General features: G+C 37.4%; 1 protein-coding gene across 6 annotated transcripts in view; it reads right to left on the reverse strand.

Moving 5' to 3' along the window:
* kdm6al (lysine (K)-specific demethylase 6A, like) overlaps positions 1 to 21,059 on the reverse strand; it is a 202,826-nt gene that overhangs the window by 51,719 nt on the left and 130,048 nt on the right. For all 6 annotated transcript variants that reach the window (XR_001814098.3, XR_008397601.1, XM_047158979.2 and 3 more), the window contains 9 exons: positions 16,007 to 16,114; positions 12,316 to 12,603; positions 9,400 to 10,064; positions 5,495 to 5,624; positions 5,265 to 5,370; positions 2,534 to 2,739; positions 557 to 618; positions 390 to 464; positions 138 to 286 (listed from right to left, as the gene is read on the reverse strand). Coding sequence is in view for 4 of the 6 variants with exons in the window: in XM_047158979.2 (XP_047014935.1) it covers positions 138 to 286; positions 390 to 464; positions 557 to 618; positions 2,534 to 2,739; positions 5,265 to 5,370; positions 5,495 to 5,624; positions 9,400 to 10,064; positions 12,316 to 12,603; positions 16,007 to 16,114 (1,789 nt within the window). In the remaining 2 variants the exon portion in view is untranslated. The remainder of the gene's footprint in view (positions 1 to 137; positions 287 to 389; positions 465 to 556; positions 619 to 2,533; positions 2,740 to 5,264; positions 5,371 to 5,494; positions 5,625 to 9,399; positions 10,065 to 12,315; positions 12,604 to 16,006; positions 16,115 to 21,059) is intronic.

The following is a 21,059-nucleotide window of genomic DNA, read 5'->3' on the forward strand; positions in this document are numbered from 1 at the left end:
ACAGAGAAGCTTTTATTTTTTTATACATGAAAACTTCAGACGTAATGAATGGGAAAGGTCACAATGGAAAAAGGCATCTAAGATGAGGTAGGTACAAATGAACATTTATGTGTACAAATAATTGCCTTGTTACTAACCAGGTGTTCTACTACCAGGGACCTTCATGAAGAGTTGAACAGTGTTCATGCCTAGGATGGTGTAGCCCACATGGCTGAGCAAGTTCCCTGCAGACACCACCCGAGCAAATGCAGGCAGCTTACTCAGCTCCTGTAGCTGAAGCTTCCACCTGTAGGGGGAGCAAAATTGTCAGTACCTCAGTGCTTCCATGAATATTATGTATACTTCAGGTATCTGAAGGATTTACAGTGTAGATATATTGATCCACATACTTTTTCTCATCCGAAACATCAATATTTGTCCCAAACTTAATTTGCTTGAATGGACCTTTCCGCCTTCTTTTAACACTAGTGAGAGAAGAGGAAAAATGTGATGAAGACATACAGTAAAAACAAAACCACTGTAAAAAGGCAACAGGCTAAAGAATTATTTAACGTACTTTTCTGATGTTGACATTTCAGACTCTGAGAGTTCCTTTTGGCCCTTTTTTTCATTCTCCTCCTAAAATACAGAAACAAAAGAATAATAAACACAAATACAACACTATAATTAGAGATGGCACTGATTCAATACCCAGTATTTGGTTAATACCAGCAAAAAAAAAAAAAAAAAAGTGGCTTGGATATCGAAAAAAATATATAAAGTTAATTTTTTCCCTTTTGTTAGGATTCATTTTATTGCCTTTGTACTTTATTTTATTTATTTTACAGTCCCCTCTGAAATTACTGGAATAGCAAAGCCAATACACTGAAGACATTTGGGCTTGAGATCAAAAATGAATACAAGACCATAGATCAGAACTTCAGCTTTCATTTCCTGATATTTACATCAAGATGTATTAAAGTATGTAGATAATACTTAATATGGGCTTGAATATCCCTTGCTTGCAATAATTGCTGGCAACACAGTGACATTACCAAACCGTTGCATCTTTCTTTTCCAAGCTTTTAATTGCAGCTTCTTTCAGCTGCTGTATGTTTTTGGGGGGTACGTGAGGACGGGGGCTGTTCCATTCAGTACCTCTTTAGGAGGTGAAGTGCATGCTCATTTGAGTTAAGGTCTACTGATTGCCTTGCTTACCAATTTTTCTCCCCTGATAAAGTCCTTTGTTGTGTTGGCAGTGTGTTTTGGGTCATTATTAAGTTCCTTAGACTGGATGCATTTCTATGTAAATTGGCAGACAATGTTTCTGTACACTTCTGAATTCATTCTGTTGCTATCATCCTGAGTTATGCCATCAATAAAGATTAGTGAGCCCATTCCAGAAGCAGCCATGCAAGGCCAAGCCATGACACTACCTCTACCATGCTTGACCTTGCATGTTTTGAATCAGGAGCAGATCCCTTCTTTCTCCAAATCTTTGTTTTTCCTTCACATCAGTAGAGATTAATCCTGGTTCCAGAACTTTTCTGGCTCATCTTTATATTTCTTTGCAAATTCCAATCTGGACTTATGATTCTTACTGCTGAGTGGCTTGCATCTTGTGGTGGGACCTCCATATTTCTTCTCTCAAAGTCTTCAAATGGTGGATTATGGATTCAACCCCTTCCCCGTGGAAGTTGTTTGTAAAGTCACTGACTTTTGTTTTTGGGTTTTTCTTCACAGCCTTCACAATGTTTTTGTCATTACCTGCTGTTGTTTTCCTTACATTACCTGTTCGATGCCTGGTGGTTAGTAAACATATGTGATTTTTGTGTGAAAGTGTTTAATTGTGAAGAGTCTCAGTTAAAAAAATAACTTTTAAACGCTATAAATTTGTAAAGAATTTTTTTTTTTGTAAAGAAAATAAAGAATAAATAAATCATACCCCTTCTAATTAATACTGTATAATAATAATAATAATAATAATAATAATAATACATCCCAAACACCACTACCTCCAAGGACCTTACACCATCACAAGTCCAAACAGGAATAGTGTGTTAATGGCTACATAACAAATGGTTTGTACCATAGTTTAAAACAGCAAACAATCAAACAAAAACAAAAACCCAGGATGAATTCCATGGGAATTCAACTAGAGCAATAATAGAGCTCCAAAAGAAAAATACCCAGAATGCATACTCATCTACAAAGAACAAGCCAAACTTGTGACATTATTGGGCAACACCAGAACCAAATTTTGCCCAGTTTCCCATTAACTGCTAGTACTATTTTTACAAATACAAAAAGTAACACTAAATGATTAGAATAAAAACGCAATGCAACAACTGTATAGTGATATTGATTTAATGAATGTTGGGTTTGACAACCTAAACATGCAAATGTGGCGACATTGCACATATCAGTCCCAAGTATCCTGGAGCTGTTGCTATTTTAACATTTTTCTACAGGGAAAGTATTTTAGTCTTTCCATAAATGTTCTGTAAACAGATCCTTAGTGGCATTTATGCATGCTTATTGGTGTTTGCCATACCCGTAGTGACTCCTGGAAGGATGTAGCCTGATACTGAGCATACTTGGCAATGGTGGTAAGGGATCGGTTGCTCTCACATCGCCACTGTTTTCTGGTGCCGCTGGGATCCCAGTTTTCATCAGCTGGCTGGCACAGCTGTGTCCGTACCTCCACCAGGTGCTCTGGGTTAGCCTCCACTAGTGTCTTAGTGGAAAACAGACCTAAGTCTAAAGAAATGAGCAAAGAGAAGAGGGAGAAGAACATAGAAAACATTAGTATGCAAGCCTGTAACTGATGCGATGTCAATATAATTTACCTGCATAAAACACTATAAAGATCCTCACAAAACTCAATCCCATGACACAATTAAACAATTATCCAGTGGATCCCCTTATACTTATTGATCACCTTTACCCTATGATGAAACATTTTTGTCCTGATGACAATGGTCTCTTCCAGGATGACAATGCTCCCATCCACAGAGCACTATGGCTTACTGAATGGTTTGATGAGTATGAAAATTATGTAAATCATATTCCATGGCCTTCACACACACCATATCTCAACCTTATTGAACACAACCCAAATGAACATAGGGAATATCTTTTAGCAGAATGGTGCATAAACCTCCAATGCACTTCCAGAGAATTTATACCAAGGTGCACTGAATTTGTTCTGATGTCTCTTGGTGGCCAAACATTGAAGGTAAGAAAAAAAATCCTAGATTCTTATTTAATACTGGAGCAAAATTAACTAGGAATAAAAACCATCACAAAAACATGCACACAATCATTGTATAGCAGCAACAATTTCATGAATTTTTTCATTGGCAAATTTGAAAATATTAGACAAAAATAAATTCAGATTATTAATTTAAAACCAGACCGTTTTACAACTAACCCTGTAGAAAATAATATAGCAATATCAGATCAACGACTACAATGTTTTACTCCCCTTAGAGAGACCAAACTAATTTAAATAATTTCTTCATCAAAATCATCAACTTGTATGCTAGATTCCTTACCTACATGCCTCTGATCAGGGTTGTGTCTCATTGCTTGTGATGCTTGACCTTAGTGCAGCTTTTAATACCACTGATCATAGTATTCTCCTTGGTAGACTAGAAAATGCTGTTGGTGTTAAGGGAATGGCCCTCTCCTGGCTCAGGTCTTATTTGACTCATCGTTATCAGTTCGTAGATAAATGGAAATAAATGTAAATGGAGACTTCTCTGTGCATACTGAGGTTAGGTTTGGTGTTCCACAAGGTTCTGTTTTAGGCCCACTGCTTTTTACTTTATATGTGCTACCTCTGGGTCAAATTATTCGTAAACATGGAATTAGCTTCCCATGTTATGATGATGACACACAGTTGTATGTTTCAGCAAAGACGGATGACATACACCAGCTTAATAAAGTTGAGGAATGTGTAAAGGACATAAGACACTGGATGCTTATTAACTTCCTTTTACTTAATTCTGACAAGACAGAAGTACTTCTACTATGAACACATGCAGCCAGAAGTAAGCTTTCTGATTACATAGTTACTCCGGATGGTCTTTCTGTTTCATCATGTGCAGCAGTAAAAGACCTTGGTGTGATTATTGACCCTCATGTAGATAATATTAATAGGATAACCTTCTTTCATCTCAGAAATATTGCTAAGAAATATAATGTGTGACATGCAGAAATATACATGATGCAGAAATATTAGTTCATGTTTAAGTCCAGGCTGAAAACTTTTGCTTATCCTGACCCCTTCTGTTCTCCGGACCTGCCTGATCCATCCTGATGTCCTACTTCTGGTTGGAGTGCTCATCATTTGGAAGTTACATGCTGCTGGTGAGGATGGCCCTACATGGTGCAGCCTAAAGGTCATTGAGATTACTGAGAATGGTACCAATTAAAAACCATAAAGATGGCTTTGGACTTCAATTCATATGAACAGTTATGCTGTGATGGCTAGGACTACAACTGCTATTATAGCCTTAGCACTGAAATGACCACAAACAGTTTTGCACTCAAGTCTCCATTAGTGAACATGTGGATAAGTTCAACAAAACAGACTTCATGTAAAAACTATAATGAATTTTCCTGGTTACACAACTGCACTATTTCAGCATGTAGTATTAGCACATTTATAGAAGAGATTTATTTATAATTGTACTCTCCAGTGTCACCCAGATGAGGATGGGTTCCCTTTTGAGTCTGGTTCCTCTTCTTCCTCATATCGTCTCAGGGAGTTTTTCCTTGCCACCATCGCCTCTGGCTTGCTCAATAGGGACAAATCCATACATTTAAAATCTATATCCTGAATTTATATGTTTCTGTAAAGCTGATTTGGGACAATGTCCATTGTTAAAAGTGCAATACAAATAAAACTGAATTGAACTGTATTGAAACATAGAATTTGTATTGCTCACGCATATTTGTGTAAGTCTCGCATAAATTACTTATATGACTTGTCTCTGACCATGTCTCCATGTCTCATTTTATGCTGAGCTAAGCTTAGGTCTGGGCTGATAGATGGTTAATTGGAACACCATGGTGACATAAGATGCAAAATTGAATTGGTGCCTTTTGTTCTCTAAGATTACTGCCAATTTTTCTCCTTTTTTTGCATTTTTATTTGCATACTCTGTTTTAACAACAAATTAATTGTCTGTGTTTGTAAAATATAATTAAGGAATTAAAATGTTTAATTTCTAAAATGAGCATGGGTAAAAGAAAATAAACAAATACATAAATCTTACCCAGTTTGAGAGCTCCTGCCAAGCCACGGATGACAGTGACTGGGTTGGATGGGTTGATGCAGAACTGGTGCAGTGGAGGGAAGAATGCATCTCTCTTATTCTCCAACTGCAAAGATTACAGGTGAAGATTATACAGATAAATATCCAAAAGCCAAATTGTCACCATTTAAAACAAAATGTGCTAAGGCTTACATTTATACAGCATAACAAATTAGTCATAGTGTACTCACATAAATGCTGGGTGTGGGGGGGTTAAGCTTGTCCTTTGGCAGAGGGGGTGATGGAGGAAGAGGAAGGCGGGGTGGAGGGCACTTATCCAGCAGGATGCTGCTGCTTGAAAGACCATTCTTTCCAAGATTTCTGCATGAGTAGAAAATGTATATTTACAAACCAATGCAGTTAGACAATTTTCATGACCAAAACAGGATTTTGTGATCTGCATTAGAATGTTTTCTTTGTGGTTAGGGTGGGTGAACAGACTATTATAAACATAATTGAATAATATACACTCCTGTCACTTTATTAAGAAACCCTGTACATTCATGCAGTTATCTAATCAGTCAAACATGTGGCAGCAGTGCATTCCAAAAAAAGCATGCAGGTACAGGTCAAGAGCTACAGTTAATGTTCACATTAAACATCAGAATGAAAAAAAGTGTGATCTCTGTGAATTTGTTTGTGGCATGGATGTTTATACCAGAGGGGCTAGTTTGAGTATTTCATAAACTGATGATCCCCTCGGAATTTCACACACACAACAGTCTCTAGAGTTTACACAGTATGGTGCGAAAAACAACAAACATTGAGTGAGTGACAGTTCTGTGTGTATAAACGCCTTGTTGAGAAAAGAGGTCAGAGGACAACGGCCAGAAGTGGATGGCCAATGTATATTACAATTATACACATCATCAGATAGATTTCATAAATAAATACATTGTTTGCATTATAATATATACCATATTTCCAGTTAGGTACACCTACCTTGTACACCAAAGTCAAAAGTAGGTGGACACCTGACCCTCACACTCATATGTGTGCCCTCCCAAAACTGTTGCCATAAAGTTGGAAGCACATAATTGTCTAGAACAGAGGTTCTCAACCTTTTGCAACTAAAGCCCCCCCCCAAGCTTTCCATATCATGTGGAACCTCCCCACATATTGGAGGAGACAAGGTATGATGATTATCTATTCTATATAAAATCCATCCATATATATATAATGTTGTGTGTATATATATATATATATATATATATATATATATATATATATATATATGTATATCTGTTTTTGATAGATAGATTTTTTTTTGCTTTTGTGTTTTTTTACTTTTTTAGTTACTTTTCATAACTTGTCATTTTTAAAAATAATTTTTGTAAAACTATATAACAGACAGGTATGGAACATGAACGATATAAAATGTTTCTGAACACTATAACTACTTTGAACAAGAGAACTAGGCTGTAATAACGTGGACTATTTTACATGTAAAACATGGTGCGTTACATTCGTCTTACATTCTGAAAACATTCACATATGAATGATGTAAATTGGGAGGAAGGACGCGTCTCGTTATCCATGACATTTTTAAATCTCCGGCTCTCAGACCCTCGCTAAACAGAGCAGATACAGAGAGAGGTGAGAGTGCAGCGGGAAAGCAAGACCTCACACTTGCAGGACAGTACTGGTGACATTTGGAAAGTTGCTAAGGTTTGTCCAAAAAGTTGCTACATTTGTCACTAGGCGTTTTTTTTTTCCAAAAAAAAAAAAAAGGCCGCCAAAGGGGTCTGAAAAGTTGCTATTAATTCACATTCTAATTCCATTAATTCACATTCTATCTGAAAAGGAAAGCAATAAAATTAAAAAAAATCCTGAGACCTGACCTCAGCCATGTTGAACCCTTGCGGATGAACTGGAACGTTGACTGCACACCTTTGGAATGAACTGGAATGTCAACTGCAACCCAGGCCTCTACACTTGACATTAGTGCCTGACCTCAGTAATACTCTTGTGGCTGAATGGGTTAACCCCCCACAGCCATGTTCCAAATCTAGTGGAAAGACTTACCAGAATAGTTATCATCAGCAAAGGGGGAATAAATCTGAAATGGGATGTACAAAAAGCATTCATGGTGTGATGGTCAGGTGTCTACAAACTTTTTGTTAATATCTTGATACACTTTGAGTACCATGGGTATCATCTGGTGTCCGTGCTTTAATATATTCACATCAACCACCACCTGACATTAGAATAATAAACTAAAGAATAAGAATAATAAGAACAGAATAAAAATAAACCAGGTTTATATTTTTACTGGTAGGTTTTAAATAAGAAAAAAGTTCTGATTTAAAAGTAATGTTTTTATTGCTGTAGTGAATAACTATAAACGAAACTGATACATTTGTCATAATAAATAACTTCTTGGGAAACTGCTGACATCCGGCCACAGTTTCTGAACTCCATATGGCTGTTTTTATTATTATTATTCTTTTTTGTTTTATAGTTTTCCATAGGCGCAGAAACTGGAAGTATGCTTCAGCATAGTGTTGTATAAAAATGTCTGTCAGACATGTGTAACATCAACTGATAACATCCAGTGCCAAAATTTTAAAAATCAATTCTTCAAAAAATGGAGCTGCAATCATCTTTTTCTGTATAGGAAATATAATGTGTGTCACAGGTACATGAAAGCCTGTGACCTATTCTCAAATTCTCTGATCTATGTTTTTTCCTTTCTGTCGGTAAGTGGCATATTTTTTCCTGACGAAACAAAACGGCAGTAAAGAAAATGCAGCTCCATTAATACATACTCCTCTACTGCCACACAGAGATTAACTGACAACATCTGGCCCTGTGTATGGACATCTGTGTTAGGCTTGGGGCGTTGATGATTTATCATGAGCTACATTATCAAATTGGCCGATATAAGTGTCTGTCAGATTAAGTGGTGTCTGTAGCTTTAAGACGGACAAAAATAAATTGTGTTGTATCTAAAATGTGTTTCCTTTTAGATTATTTTGTAGCCCTACCCTAAGTTGCACAGCTTTAATACTGTTGTGTGACTTTGGAGAAGGGCAACAAAACATCTTTCTCTGATGCATCTTAGCTTCCCTTCTGTGCTTCCCAAACAGATAAAGCCACGAATGTCTTCGCTCACAAAACATGAATGGGGGCTTAAATTAAGAAAATTAAACAGCATCTTGTTTATCAGGGTTATGTTGCTACACAAGAATTCCACAAGTATCTCAGCTGCTGTTTAACATAAAGCATATGCATGCATAGTTTATATAATTTTATTGCAATTGAATAATAATAACTTGACAGGTTTATGTACAGTCCCAACTACAGTTGTGCAAGCACTCCTGACCTTGTTAATAGGTAATTATTAATAATAAATAAATAAAAGGACTAAATGCCAATGATAGAAACTAGCAGCTACAAACCACTTATTTCTGGTATTTTTTTCACAGAAATTATGTAACGTGAAAATGACACGTTATTTATGTCTGGCCATGCCAGCTACCAAGATTTTGAAAATTAAATCTGTGAAATCTCCTTGCTAGACTCTCCCTGCTAGAGTTATATATTCCTGCAGAGTTTATTTTAAACTGAAAAATGCACATTTTTACAATAATCGCCCTAAACAAGATATGCTGAAGGTTAGCTCTCCAAGAGAGAGTAGAGATACATGAACTGGTCTGTGCGGGTCTAAGATCTATCATATGACGGCTACCAACCAAGAAGGTTAAAGGCTAACATTTCCTCTAATATACAAATCCAGCCAACCACATCTTTTTGAACTGTTGCTCATGATCAGTCAAAGGGCAGTGTAACACTATCAGAGGAAACTGCTATCCACTCTCTTTCACATATATGAGCTCACAGATGCCCATGGGTAGAAAGTGTATGCCATCCCTCCCACCCAGAGAGCACGGTCAACTTTCCGCTCTTGGACTCCTGGCCACGGATGGCTGTGGCATCGCCAGGATACAAACTTGTGATGTCCAGATAATAGGGTGAATGCTTTTCTGTTGTACCATTCTGGAGCCCATAAATAAATAAATGGTACATTTAGATAGTAATTACAACCTGCCAGAAGAAGGAGGTGCTTGTATAAGTGAAGACATATCCTACTTACCTGCATGCTTTGAGGATGTCTGAAGAAGTTGGATAGATGGATACAGTGGAGGATGAATGCACGCTTCTGAGGAGAGGGCCGGCTTTGAGACATGCCTCAGGTGGCTCAGCCTTTAGTGGGCTTTGGGAGTCCTCAGAACATGCCCCTTGTGCACTGCCATGTACTGAGTCAGGCTTGGTAAAGTTACCTGTGGGCTCATTGGTGTGGGGTGAGGACGAAGTGGCAGACAATGCAGAGTAGGGTGAAGAGTCAGCTGATTTGGCACCCAGGTGCACATGGTTAAGCCTAGAGCTTGCTGTTAGGCTCTCCTTGCCCATCACTGGAGCACAGACTTGTGGATTGCCTGAGGAGTAGGTATCTGGTGAGCCAGTTGTGTACTTGGGGCTGCAGTGGTTGGCCACAGTGGCACAGCTGCCCTGCGCATGCTCGCTCTCTTTGGTCAGGGGAATGCCTGAGGTAGCTGTGTGCACGGAAGTAGTTGATAAAGAAGCCAAGGAGTGGGGTGGGGAGGACAGGTGACTGCCGGCTGACTCAGAAGAGTTGCTAGGGGTCGAAGTGGAATGTCCGACCTGATTGTGAGGGCCACCATCAGCCCAGCTGCTGGAAGAGTGTGTCCTTTCCCCATTGAGACCTGTCCAATGTGAACCTGGGCCTTTTTGAAGCCCCTGAAAAACAGAAAGACAAACAGAGAGATATATTTTATTTGTGTAAAATAGAAAACAGCATCAGTAATACTAGTCATAGTTCTTACAAACCTGGCAAAAATTATGGAATCACCACACATAAAGGATGTTCACTCAGCTTTTTTACCTCATAGCCAAATAAACAAATATAACACAAAATTTTTGTTTAAGAGCTGAACATTCTGGCTTGGTGAAACATACATCAAACAAATAAAATAATTTTATTTTAATCAAGTAGACAAAATAATTATGGAATCACTCAATGTTGAGAAAAAATTTATGACATCAACAGCAATAGAAAAATCACAATTAGTACTTTGTTGCTCCTTCTCAGCCGTTTTTATGGCCTGAATTCTTTGAAGCATGGACTTCACTAATGAAAAACAATATTTTCCATCACGCTGGTTCCAACTTTCTCAAATAGCAGTTGACAGATCAGCTTTGCATGATGGAGCCTTGTCATGAACCAAATTTCAACTATAAATTTTCAATCAGATTGAGATCCGGACTATTTGCTGGCCATTTCATTGAGTTGATATGCCTTTCCTAAAGAAATACTTTAACACTCTTTGCTCTGTGGCAAGATGCATTATCATCCTGAAAAATGACCTCATCACCACCAAACCTACAGCAATGCTTGAAAATTTGTGAACCCTTTTTTTGTATTTTTCTATAAATCTGCATAAATATGACCTAAAACATTATCAGAACTCCTAAAATTAGACAAAGAGAACCAAATTAGACAAATGAGACAAAATAGTATATTTGGTCATTTATTTATTGGGGAAAATTATCACAGACAATTATTACATATCTGTGAATGGCAAACCCTGGGTTCCTTTGTGACCTCGCAGCCTATTACACATCTTGCTCTTGGAGTGATCTTTGTTGGTCTTCACTCCTGGGGAGTGTAACTGTCATCTTGATTTTCCTCCATTTGTGCGCAATTTATCTGACTGTGGATTAGTGGAATTCAAACTCTTTAAATATAGTTTTGTAACCATTTCCATCCTGGTGAGCATCAACAACTATTTTTCTGAGGTCCTCAAAAATCTCCTTTGTTCATGCCATGATACATTTCCTGAAACATGTGTCGTGAAGATCAGACTTTGATAGAGCCCTGTTCCGTACATAAAACTGTGCACTCACGCACACCTGATTGTCATCTCATTGACTGAAATCACCTGACTCTAATTTCACCTTCAAATTAAACTGCTAATCCTAGAGGTTCACATACTGTTTCCACTCACAAATATGTAATATTGGATCATTTTCCTCAATAAAAAATTACCATGTTTAATATTTTTGTCTCATTTCTTTAATTGGGTTCTCTTGGTCTTCTTTTAGGACTTCACACACACAAACATCTGATGTAAAAATCTGATGTTTTTTCAGGTCATATTTATGCAGATATATAGAAAATTCTAAAAGGTTCACAAACTATCAAGCATCATTGTATTTCTATCGATGGAATAAAAAAATTGGCAAAAATTTCAGCGTACACCTGTGCATTGACTGTTGAGGTCTCCCCTGGTCCTTTACCTGAAATGCAACCCCATATAAATGAGTGTTGAAAAGTATTTGTTTTCTTTAGCCAGTCATCTTTATAAGATTCATTAGAACGGCACCAGACAAAAGTTCCAGCATCATCTCCTTGGTCAATGCAGTACTAAATATCACTTTCATCCAATCATCCACACTCCAGTATTGTTTCTCTTTAGCCCTCTGTAACCTTATTTTCTTCTGTTTAGGTGCTTTTCGTTTGGCTTTTCTATATGTAAATCCAATTTCATTTAGCTGACTTCTTACAGTTCTGTCACAAACATCCTGTTTCTGCCCATTTTATTTTGTTGTCCATTTTCTATTTTCAAGGCATAGTTTTCCTTTATATAACCTTCCCATTTTGTTTATTCTTGCTCCCTTTTGATTGTTTCAATTGAGAACTCTCTTGTTGAGGCCTTGTTTCCTTTCAATCAGACAAGTCTAACAGCGCATTAAGGTCTGTAAGTGCACTCTTTTAACTGCAGACTAATTTGCTATTATGCTATTATGTTATAAATGTTATTATGCTATTAAACAAAGATTGCTTTGTATTATATCTGTGATTTGTTTATTTGTTACAAAGTAAAAAAGCCAGATGAGCATCCTCTAAGTGTGGTGATTCCATAATTCCATAAAAAGACTCAAGGAACACAATTCCACTGCATTAGAACAGCAGTTGCTCCACACAAACCTGAGTGGTACTAAGATGCTGGCTCTTACACCCATCACCCAGGCTTGTGCAGTTGTGAGGTAGTACATTAGAGTGCAGGTAAGGCACGTCTCCATTGGTTCCCGGTCGTTGTGTGTGATTATTGACAACTGAGGGGGGTTGGGGGCTAGGAGCGAGTGGCCCGTTGACCAGCAGCTGAGAAGCACAGAGGGGGCGAAGCACAGGTCTGCGGGAATGGGCCAGTGAAGGAGCAGATGTGGGGCCATTGGAGAGGGGGGCCTGCATATTCCCAGCTGCATTCTGTCCCATCTTTACAGGTAGAACAAACATATACAGAAAGTATAAAGGATCTGAACATAAATATTTCATCTATCTACCTGCACAGGTTCATTACATTAACAGGAAAAACAAACAGAACTCGATGCCAATGGCACTGACTGGGATGTCTAGGATGGAAGGAGCTATTGAAGAAAAAATATTTCAGATATTTGACCTTGACCCTGTTTGGATCCATTCCAAAATCTAATCAGTTCCCCTGCTGGCTACAGTGCTTATTCCACATATGTCCTGCACACATTCAAGCACTCATTCTTGAGATATTGTATCAATGAGAATCTTGGATGGATGCACAGACGGACAACCTAAAAACATAATGCCTCCACCACCTGGTTGAATGTTTATAAATGCTACAAACTAGAGATACTGCAATAATGAGAATTATTGCAGTGTGCTTCCTATATATAACAATACTTTTCTTGGTTTAATGTAGCCCACTAGCTTATTATTTGTGTCCCTATGAGCACCGGCTATAATGGTACATAATTTGAGTTCAGGAATGAAGAAACAAGTTAAATTAAACTTACTATACATGTTTTCTCAACATAAAACATCACTACATTACGATTTACATGAGACAGTTAACCAAGCCTGCCTGTTGCTGTGCTGTACTAGTAGGAGTGAGAAAAAAATAGTAACCCAGTTAGCTGCTTAACCCAAACCAGGCATTGGAGAATTCCATCAACTAGCATGTCTATGCATTTTAAACTCTGAACTGTGTTGACAACATGCTACACAGCATTTGAACTTCTTTTGTTAACAACAATCAATCTCTTTTAATGTATTGTGGGCAATTTCTTAGCTACAGTCATGTGAAAACATAAGTACACCCCATGGAAATCTTCTTTGAAACAATGCCTATTAATGAAGTTGATATACTTGAACAAAACCACAAGGAAAATTAGCCTTTTCAATCTCTAATTGAACAGAAATATAAATAAATGTGATGCCCCCTTTAGCAGAAATAACTTCTTGTAGGTGTTTCGCATAATTGTCCACCAGGATTGATGGAATTTTTGACCACTCTTCCATGAAATATTCTTTCAGTAGCAAAATGTTTGAGGGTTTTCTTGCATGTACTGCCCATTTCAAATCCCCCACAACATTTCATTAAGATTCAAATCCGGGCTTTGCCAGGCCATTCCATAACCCTCCATTTCTTCTTTTTGAGCCACTCCTTGGTGGATTTGCTAGTGTGCTTAGGATCGACTTTCGGTTCAACTTCAACTTTTGGACAGATGGCCTCGTATTATCTTCATGCACTCTTTAATATAATGCAGAATTCATAGTTGAATCAAAGCTCATAGTAGAATGCAAGCTGTCCAGTCCCTGAGGCAGCGAATCAACCCCAAACCATAACATTTCCACCACTTCATAGTTGGTGTGAGGTGCTTCTCCTGAAAAGCTGTCTCATCGTCTGAACCAAACGTGTCTGCTGTTACTGTGGCCAAACAGTTATCTTTCATTCGTCTGTCCAGAGCACATTATTCCTAAAGGCCTGGTCTTTGCCTAAATGCTCAGTGGCAAACTGTAGTCTCGCAAAGGCTTTTTCCTGGCACGCCTCCCATGCAGGTCAAATTTGTGCAATCTTTTTCAGATTGTAGAAGCATACATTTTGACACCAACAGTTGCAAGACTTACTAGCAGATCCTGTGATGAAATTTTTGGGTTCTTTGAGACTTCCTTTTTGCAGCTTTTGGGCTGAATTTGCTGGAACGGCCAGTCCTGGACAAATTGGCAGCTGTTTGAAATCTGCGCCATTTGTAGATTATTTTCCTTACAGTGAATGATGTATTTCAAATAATTTGGAGATTTTTTTTAAAATCCCTTGCCAGATTCATAGGCATCCACAACCTTTTTTCTGAAGGTCTTACAGAACTCTTTAGATCTTGGCATGATGGCACCACAAACCTCACTGCCACCCAATCTTGAACACCTGATTCTAATTTAATATATTTGAATGTATGATAAATATAAGGGTACACTTACTTTTTCCATGTGACTGATCTGTTTTTTGTTCATTTAAATTATGAAAATTACTACAAAATGTCAATTGTATGTGTCGTTTCATAGCATGTATCACCTTTATTAATAGGCACGGTTTCAAAGAGGATCAAATGTTTGCTTGTCCAAATATGTCAAAAGAAATATCAACAATTTCCATGGGGTGCACTTATTTTTCTCATGACCGTATATAATAGAGGCCAAAAATAAAATTTCATAGCCTGTATGAGTGTGTTTGGAAATGCTATTTTCAATACAAATAAAATTGCCAGGTATAATAGCTATTATAAAATGGATTGTTTTGGGCTCTAAAATCTAAATGACTAATTGATGACAGACTGTATTATTATTTACTAATATTCACCCATTTTGAAGAATGTGCAGAGGCAAAAATGAAAAATGGAGAAGCACTTCACTTATGAAATTGATAAATAATGAAAATCAGTCTGAAGTGTAAAAAATGACATCTGTAGTTTCATGTCTACACTTCAGGGTTTGTACACTTTAACCATTTTTCCAATAAAAAACACACTAAAATCCAGTGGTATGGATTACTCTGGTATGAATTATAAAAGACCACAAATGTCGCTGAAATGTCATAGCAATTCTATCGCCTTCAATCAAGAACTTCATGGGCCATTTATCTGTACTGTGATTTATGGTTTAGGCTTCCATCGTAAGGAAGCACACACTTGTTAGCTTTAGACACCTGCTGAACAAACAGTGATTAAAATCCATAAGTAAAGTCCGTAAGTATGCACATTTACGTTCCCCACATTGGTCCATACAATCACAAATCCTTTACTGAAAAAGTTTGCCTTCGTCCTCGGATGACCTATATAAATGACGCTTGTACAACACATTTAATGCTTCTATGATTCTGGATTTGCTTTTTGACCTGACTTTCTGCCAAAAGTGGCATCTTGCCATATTGCACAGTGCCATGTTTAAAGTCACTGAGCTCTTCAGTATGACCCATTCTACTGCCAATATTTTTCTATGGAGATTGCATAACTATCTGCTTAGTTTTATGCACCTGTTAGCAATGGGTGTGGCTCAAACACCTGAACTCAATAATTAAGAGGAATGACCACATACTTTTGACCATATATTGTAAAATGATTAGAGGAACTCATGTTTTCAATTACTTTTAAGTACTTTTTTATTTTGTTATTTTTCTACACTTGAATGTTTACTGCTCGAAGAACAAGGTGGTATTTTACACTAGAAATATAATGAGCATAGCAGCAGAGCCACTTCCAATATGTTCCTTTAATAAACAATGCAGCCTTTTATCAGATGCAGTCTCACAAAGTGTATTCTTTCTGGGTGTAAACTCCAGCAAAGTGCAATGGTTAAAGCATTTGTAAACCTGTTGCTGGTCCAACTGCATTGCTGAGAGCTGAGCTTCCAGCTGTTCCAACATCTGCAACTGCACCGGCTTCAGACTTGCCCTGTTGGCCCGCATCTGCTCCAACAGCTGCAAAAAAGAAAAGACACAAAAAAAAATCAGGATGGAAAGACACTTCACTCATGAATGAACAGAAAAGCAGTCTAAGGTAATAAATGACATTGTGTGATTTGAGTGCATTGCTGTACTGAACTAGTTGTTACAACGATCTCATGATGTCTGTAATTTTTTTGCTGATGTGGCTCTTTTCTTTCTCGCTTTACTTCTACAACCCCTATTCCAAAAAAGTTGGGATGCTGTGTAAAATGTAAATAAAAACAGAACGCAATGATTTGCAAGTCTCATAAACCCATAGGTTATTCACAATAGAACATAGAAAACATATCAAATGTTCAAACTGGGGAAATGTACCATTTTAAGGAAAAAAATAAGGTAATTTTGAATTTGATTGGCCGCAATGAGTCTCAAAAAAGCTGGGACGGGGACAACAAAAGGCTGGAAAATTAAGTGTTAATAAAAAGAAACAGCTGGAGGAACATTTAGCAAATAATTAGGTTAACCGGCAGAGTCTCTCAGAAGTAAAGATGGGATGGAATCTGGATGGAAGCATATATTGCTCTAAAACCTGTATATACCTTTCAGCATCGATGGTGCCTTTCCAGATGTGCAAGCTGCCCATTCCATAGGCACTGCTGCACCCCCATACCATCAGAGATGCAGGCTTTTAAACTGAGTGCTGATAAAAAGCCAGATGACCCCTCTCCTCTTTAGTTTAGATGTCGCGGCATCCATGGTTTCCAAAAAGAATTTCACAATTTGATTCGTCTGACCATAGAACAGTTTTCCACTTTGCCTCTATCTCACTGTTTGTCAATGGAGAGTAGATTTTCTTTGTGTAAGAACTGATTATAATAGTTAGATATTATAATGGTTAGATATTCTAACCTACTTACTTTATCGCATGTCTTTACACTCTACATGGCAAAGACAAGCTTTTTGTGTAACTTAAGTTGGGAAGGTGCAGTATGCTATTTTTGTTTGCCATTTTTTATTCCTGTTTATTTTTATTTTTTTTATTTTAGGAATTCATGATAATGTATATTTATTTTATTTGTTAGGTTTTTAGATTTGTCCTGTAGTTTTTTTAACTTGGTCTATTAAAAATCAATCACTAACACTTACTTTGAAGTGTGTTTAGGTGTTGCAATGGGAAATTGGGAACACTTATGCTGCAGTCTATCTAGATGGGCTACAATGAAAGTGTATGTCTACTCATTTCTCAGTCAATGCATTTGAAATACCATTTTTTCCAGCATGGAAGAAAAGAGACATCTGCTCTGCCTTCACAGTTACTAGCCTTAACCCTACTGTAAGCAGATGAGAATGGTAATGCCACAGCTGTTGCATGGAGGGAGTGTGATGTTTCTAATAATGTTTCTGTAATCTTTCTACATCACACATAATTGCATAGGAAAGAGCTGAAGTAAGACGCAGTAAACACAACAGACTGCTATATAAAGTATAGCAGTATCATGTGCAATTTGCTAAAAAATACAAATGATGCAAATAAGCAACTTAATGTTAAAGAAATGTCTGATTCACTGGGCTTGATGGTGGGATACAAACTGCTGAGGTGCAGGTAATTTAAAATGAAATCAGATTAGAACATATAAACAAATTACTGTTAAAATCACCAACGAGTTGAATTTGTCCTTCAATAGGTTCAGCATGAGACCCCCGCACACTATCTCCTCCACTCTCACACCCACCATTCTTCCCCAACTCGCCCAAAGATCAAACATCTTCCCCCACCCTGTCGTCCACAGCAATTGTTCCCTGTTCATCTCAGAACCGTTCACCAACCCCTGCACTGCCACTTTATTTCCACTCAAATCTGCTGCTGTATCTACAATGTTCACACCCTACTGCACTACCACATCAAACTTTGACATCATATTCTTTCTCTTTTGTGTATATATGACAGCCAAAAAGTTCAATTTTGCTCTCGTCTGACCAGACTACATTCTCCCAGTATTTAATAGGCTTGTCCAAATGAGTTGTAGAAAACTTTAAACAAGCTTTGACATGCCTGTTCTTTAGTAATGGAGTCTTGCAGGGTGAGCAGTGGAGTGCATTGCCTAATGTTTTCTCTGTGACGATGGTAACTGCTGCCACCAAGTATTTCTGGAGCGCTTTCCGAGAGGTCCATGGCTTTGGACTACTCTTCTGACTCCTTGGTCAGAAATCTCACAAGGAGCTCCTGTGCATGGTGGAGTGACGGAGATGACCGAGTGCTTTTACCTATCATGAGATGTAAATGGTAAATGGTCTGCACTTATATAGTGCTTTTATCCAAAGCGCTTTATACTGTGTCTCATTCACCCATTCACACACACACTCATGGTGGCAGAGCTGCCATGCAAGGCACTAACTTGCCATCAGGAGCAACTTGGGGTTCAGTGTCTTGCCCAAGGACACTTCGGCATGTGGAGTCATGTGGGCCGGGAATCGAACCGCCAACCCTACGATTAGTGGACAACCCGCTCTACCACCTGAGGCACAGCCGCCCCTGTATGTTTCTTATGTGACACCTTGGTAACGAAAAGCCCTCTTATAGACCATCAATTTACTAACCCATTATTAATTTGCATAGATAGGACGTATAAATACTTACAGATTTAAGCTGGTACCTTGCCTTCGAGAACTGCTTTTTCCTAGCATGTTCAATACTTTTTTCCCCCGTGTCATCCCTCTTTATTACACATAACTTTATTTATGGACTTTAATGTTGTGAATTCTTTATATTTCCAGATTTCTTGAGTTAATACTGATGTCTGGTGAAAATTTCATGTGAATAACCTCATTGGAAATATATTTACTGAAAAAAATGTTGAACAAAAAAATGTAGGAACACTTCCAGCATATTTACTGATGGCAGTGAGCCTTAAAGATATTCATATGGTGATAAAGTGACAGGAGCTTCCAAGACATTGATCTGCAAAGCTCTCACCTGAACCAACAAAGCAAGATTGGGCCAGCTTCAGTTACAAACTGTAGTTCACAAGGTGGTGGATAAACTGCCCTTTCCAAGTAGGTGGTGGGACGAGTCTTGTGGTCAGTTTTTGATTTTTAGTTAAACAATCTGAGGTTTGGAAGACTGAGAAAAACTGAGAAGAAAACTGACTGAGAAAGACTGAGAAAAACTGGCTCATACTTACGTTTTTGTGTGCAGTGGTAATTGCTGGCATTATGGATTTTTGCACAATCCTTCTTAAATTTTCTAACAAGTCATAAAACTAATCAGGCAAATGCTGTCAGCTACTAAACAAAATGACGAATCATCAGTCTTGCATCATCGTATTTCTCTGTGTTAGCGAATCACCATTGATGCAGAAAACCCCAGAAGTAAACAGTTTGAGATATGTGGGAGCCTTTTTGCTGGATACACGCATAGCCTGCATAATTTAGGCGGTGTGCTCAAAGTGATTCAAAGCAAAATTTATGTTACATACGGTATACTATTTTTTTTTTTTTTTTACCTCATATACCAGGTTCTTGTGTTGTAAATATAAGTTTAAGATACAAAAAAAGCATCAGTGTTCACATCCTGCTCACATTTAGCTCATGTGTTTCAGAACTTAGAACGTGAGTCTTTGATGCATTTTGTTTGCTAATTTCTTTTGTCTCACAGATTTCAAGTGGCATCACCTCTATCTCTCATTATATCATTGTATTCATGAAACGTATTGTACTAATGAAATCAAATGCACAAAACACAATCTATCCAAAACTATACAGTATTTCAATGTTTCATAATGGACTTACCAGCTTATGTTATATTTCTGAAATGTCTATTTTCATTTTTACATCTTTAGAAAATAACCCTAACAACATACAGTCCCTTCTGAAAGGATTAGGATGGACAGGCCAATTCTATTGTTCCTGCTATAAAGTCATTTTGGTTTGAGATCAAAAGATGAATATAAGACGATAGGTCATAAATTCAGTTTTCATTTCATGATATTTACATCTAGATGTGTTAACCCTCAAGAATCTCAGGCATTTTTTGGGTCCTGGAAATGTTTTGACATGCCTTGACATTTGTTTTTATTTCAGGTATACTTATAACATATTAATGGCTCATTACACTATATTCAGCATAAATTGTGCTATAATAATAGGTGTACATGTTTGTATTTCTGAGATAATAAAGACAACAAGATAGGGTCATAAAATACACTAAATATTTTTTCCCTTTTGAGTCTTTGTTACAAAATGTTGTGAAAACCATCTTGTTTATTCATTCACATAAACAATGCATTGATTTAACATTTGAGTGACACTGTATGCAAGGGAGTGTCAATGTCCATGAATATTGATGTATTTCACACCTGGGCAGATAAAAACTCACCCCCTAATGGGTCTATCAAGGTGGAATGCCACTGTGGAAAGCGAAAGAAAGAATTTGAGGAGACTAAAAGAAAGAATGTTTATTATTTGTAGTTTATTTACAACATAGTGCACAATATAATCACAATATAAAAAAATGAGGATCAAAGGCACATTTTTGAACAGAGTCACACACACGTTTGTACCATTCCTGGAAAGACACAAGTAAAATAAATTGAACTATATTACAAACATACACACACACACATTTTATATATATATATATATATATATATATATATATATATATATATATATATATATATATATACATACATACATACATACATACATACATACACACACACACACACACACATACATATATACACAGTATCTCGCAAATGTGAGTACACCCCTCACATTTTTGTAAATATTTGATTATATCTTTTCATGTGACAACACTGAAGAAATGACACTGTGCTACAATGTAAAGTAGTGAGTGTACAGCTTGTGTAACAGTGTAAATTTGCTGTCCCCTCAAAATAATTCAACACACAGCCATTAATGTCTAAACCGCTGGCAACAAAAGTGAGTACACCCCTAAGTGAAAATGTCCAAATTG

Source organism: Ictalurus punctatus, chromosome 12, assembly GCF_001660625.3.
Source record: "Ictalurus punctatus breed USDA103 chromosome 12, Coco_2.0, whole genome shotgun sequence".
Lineage (NCBI taxonomy): Eukaryota > Metazoa > Chordata > Actinopteri > Siluriformes > Ictaluridae > Ictalurus > Ictalurus punctatus.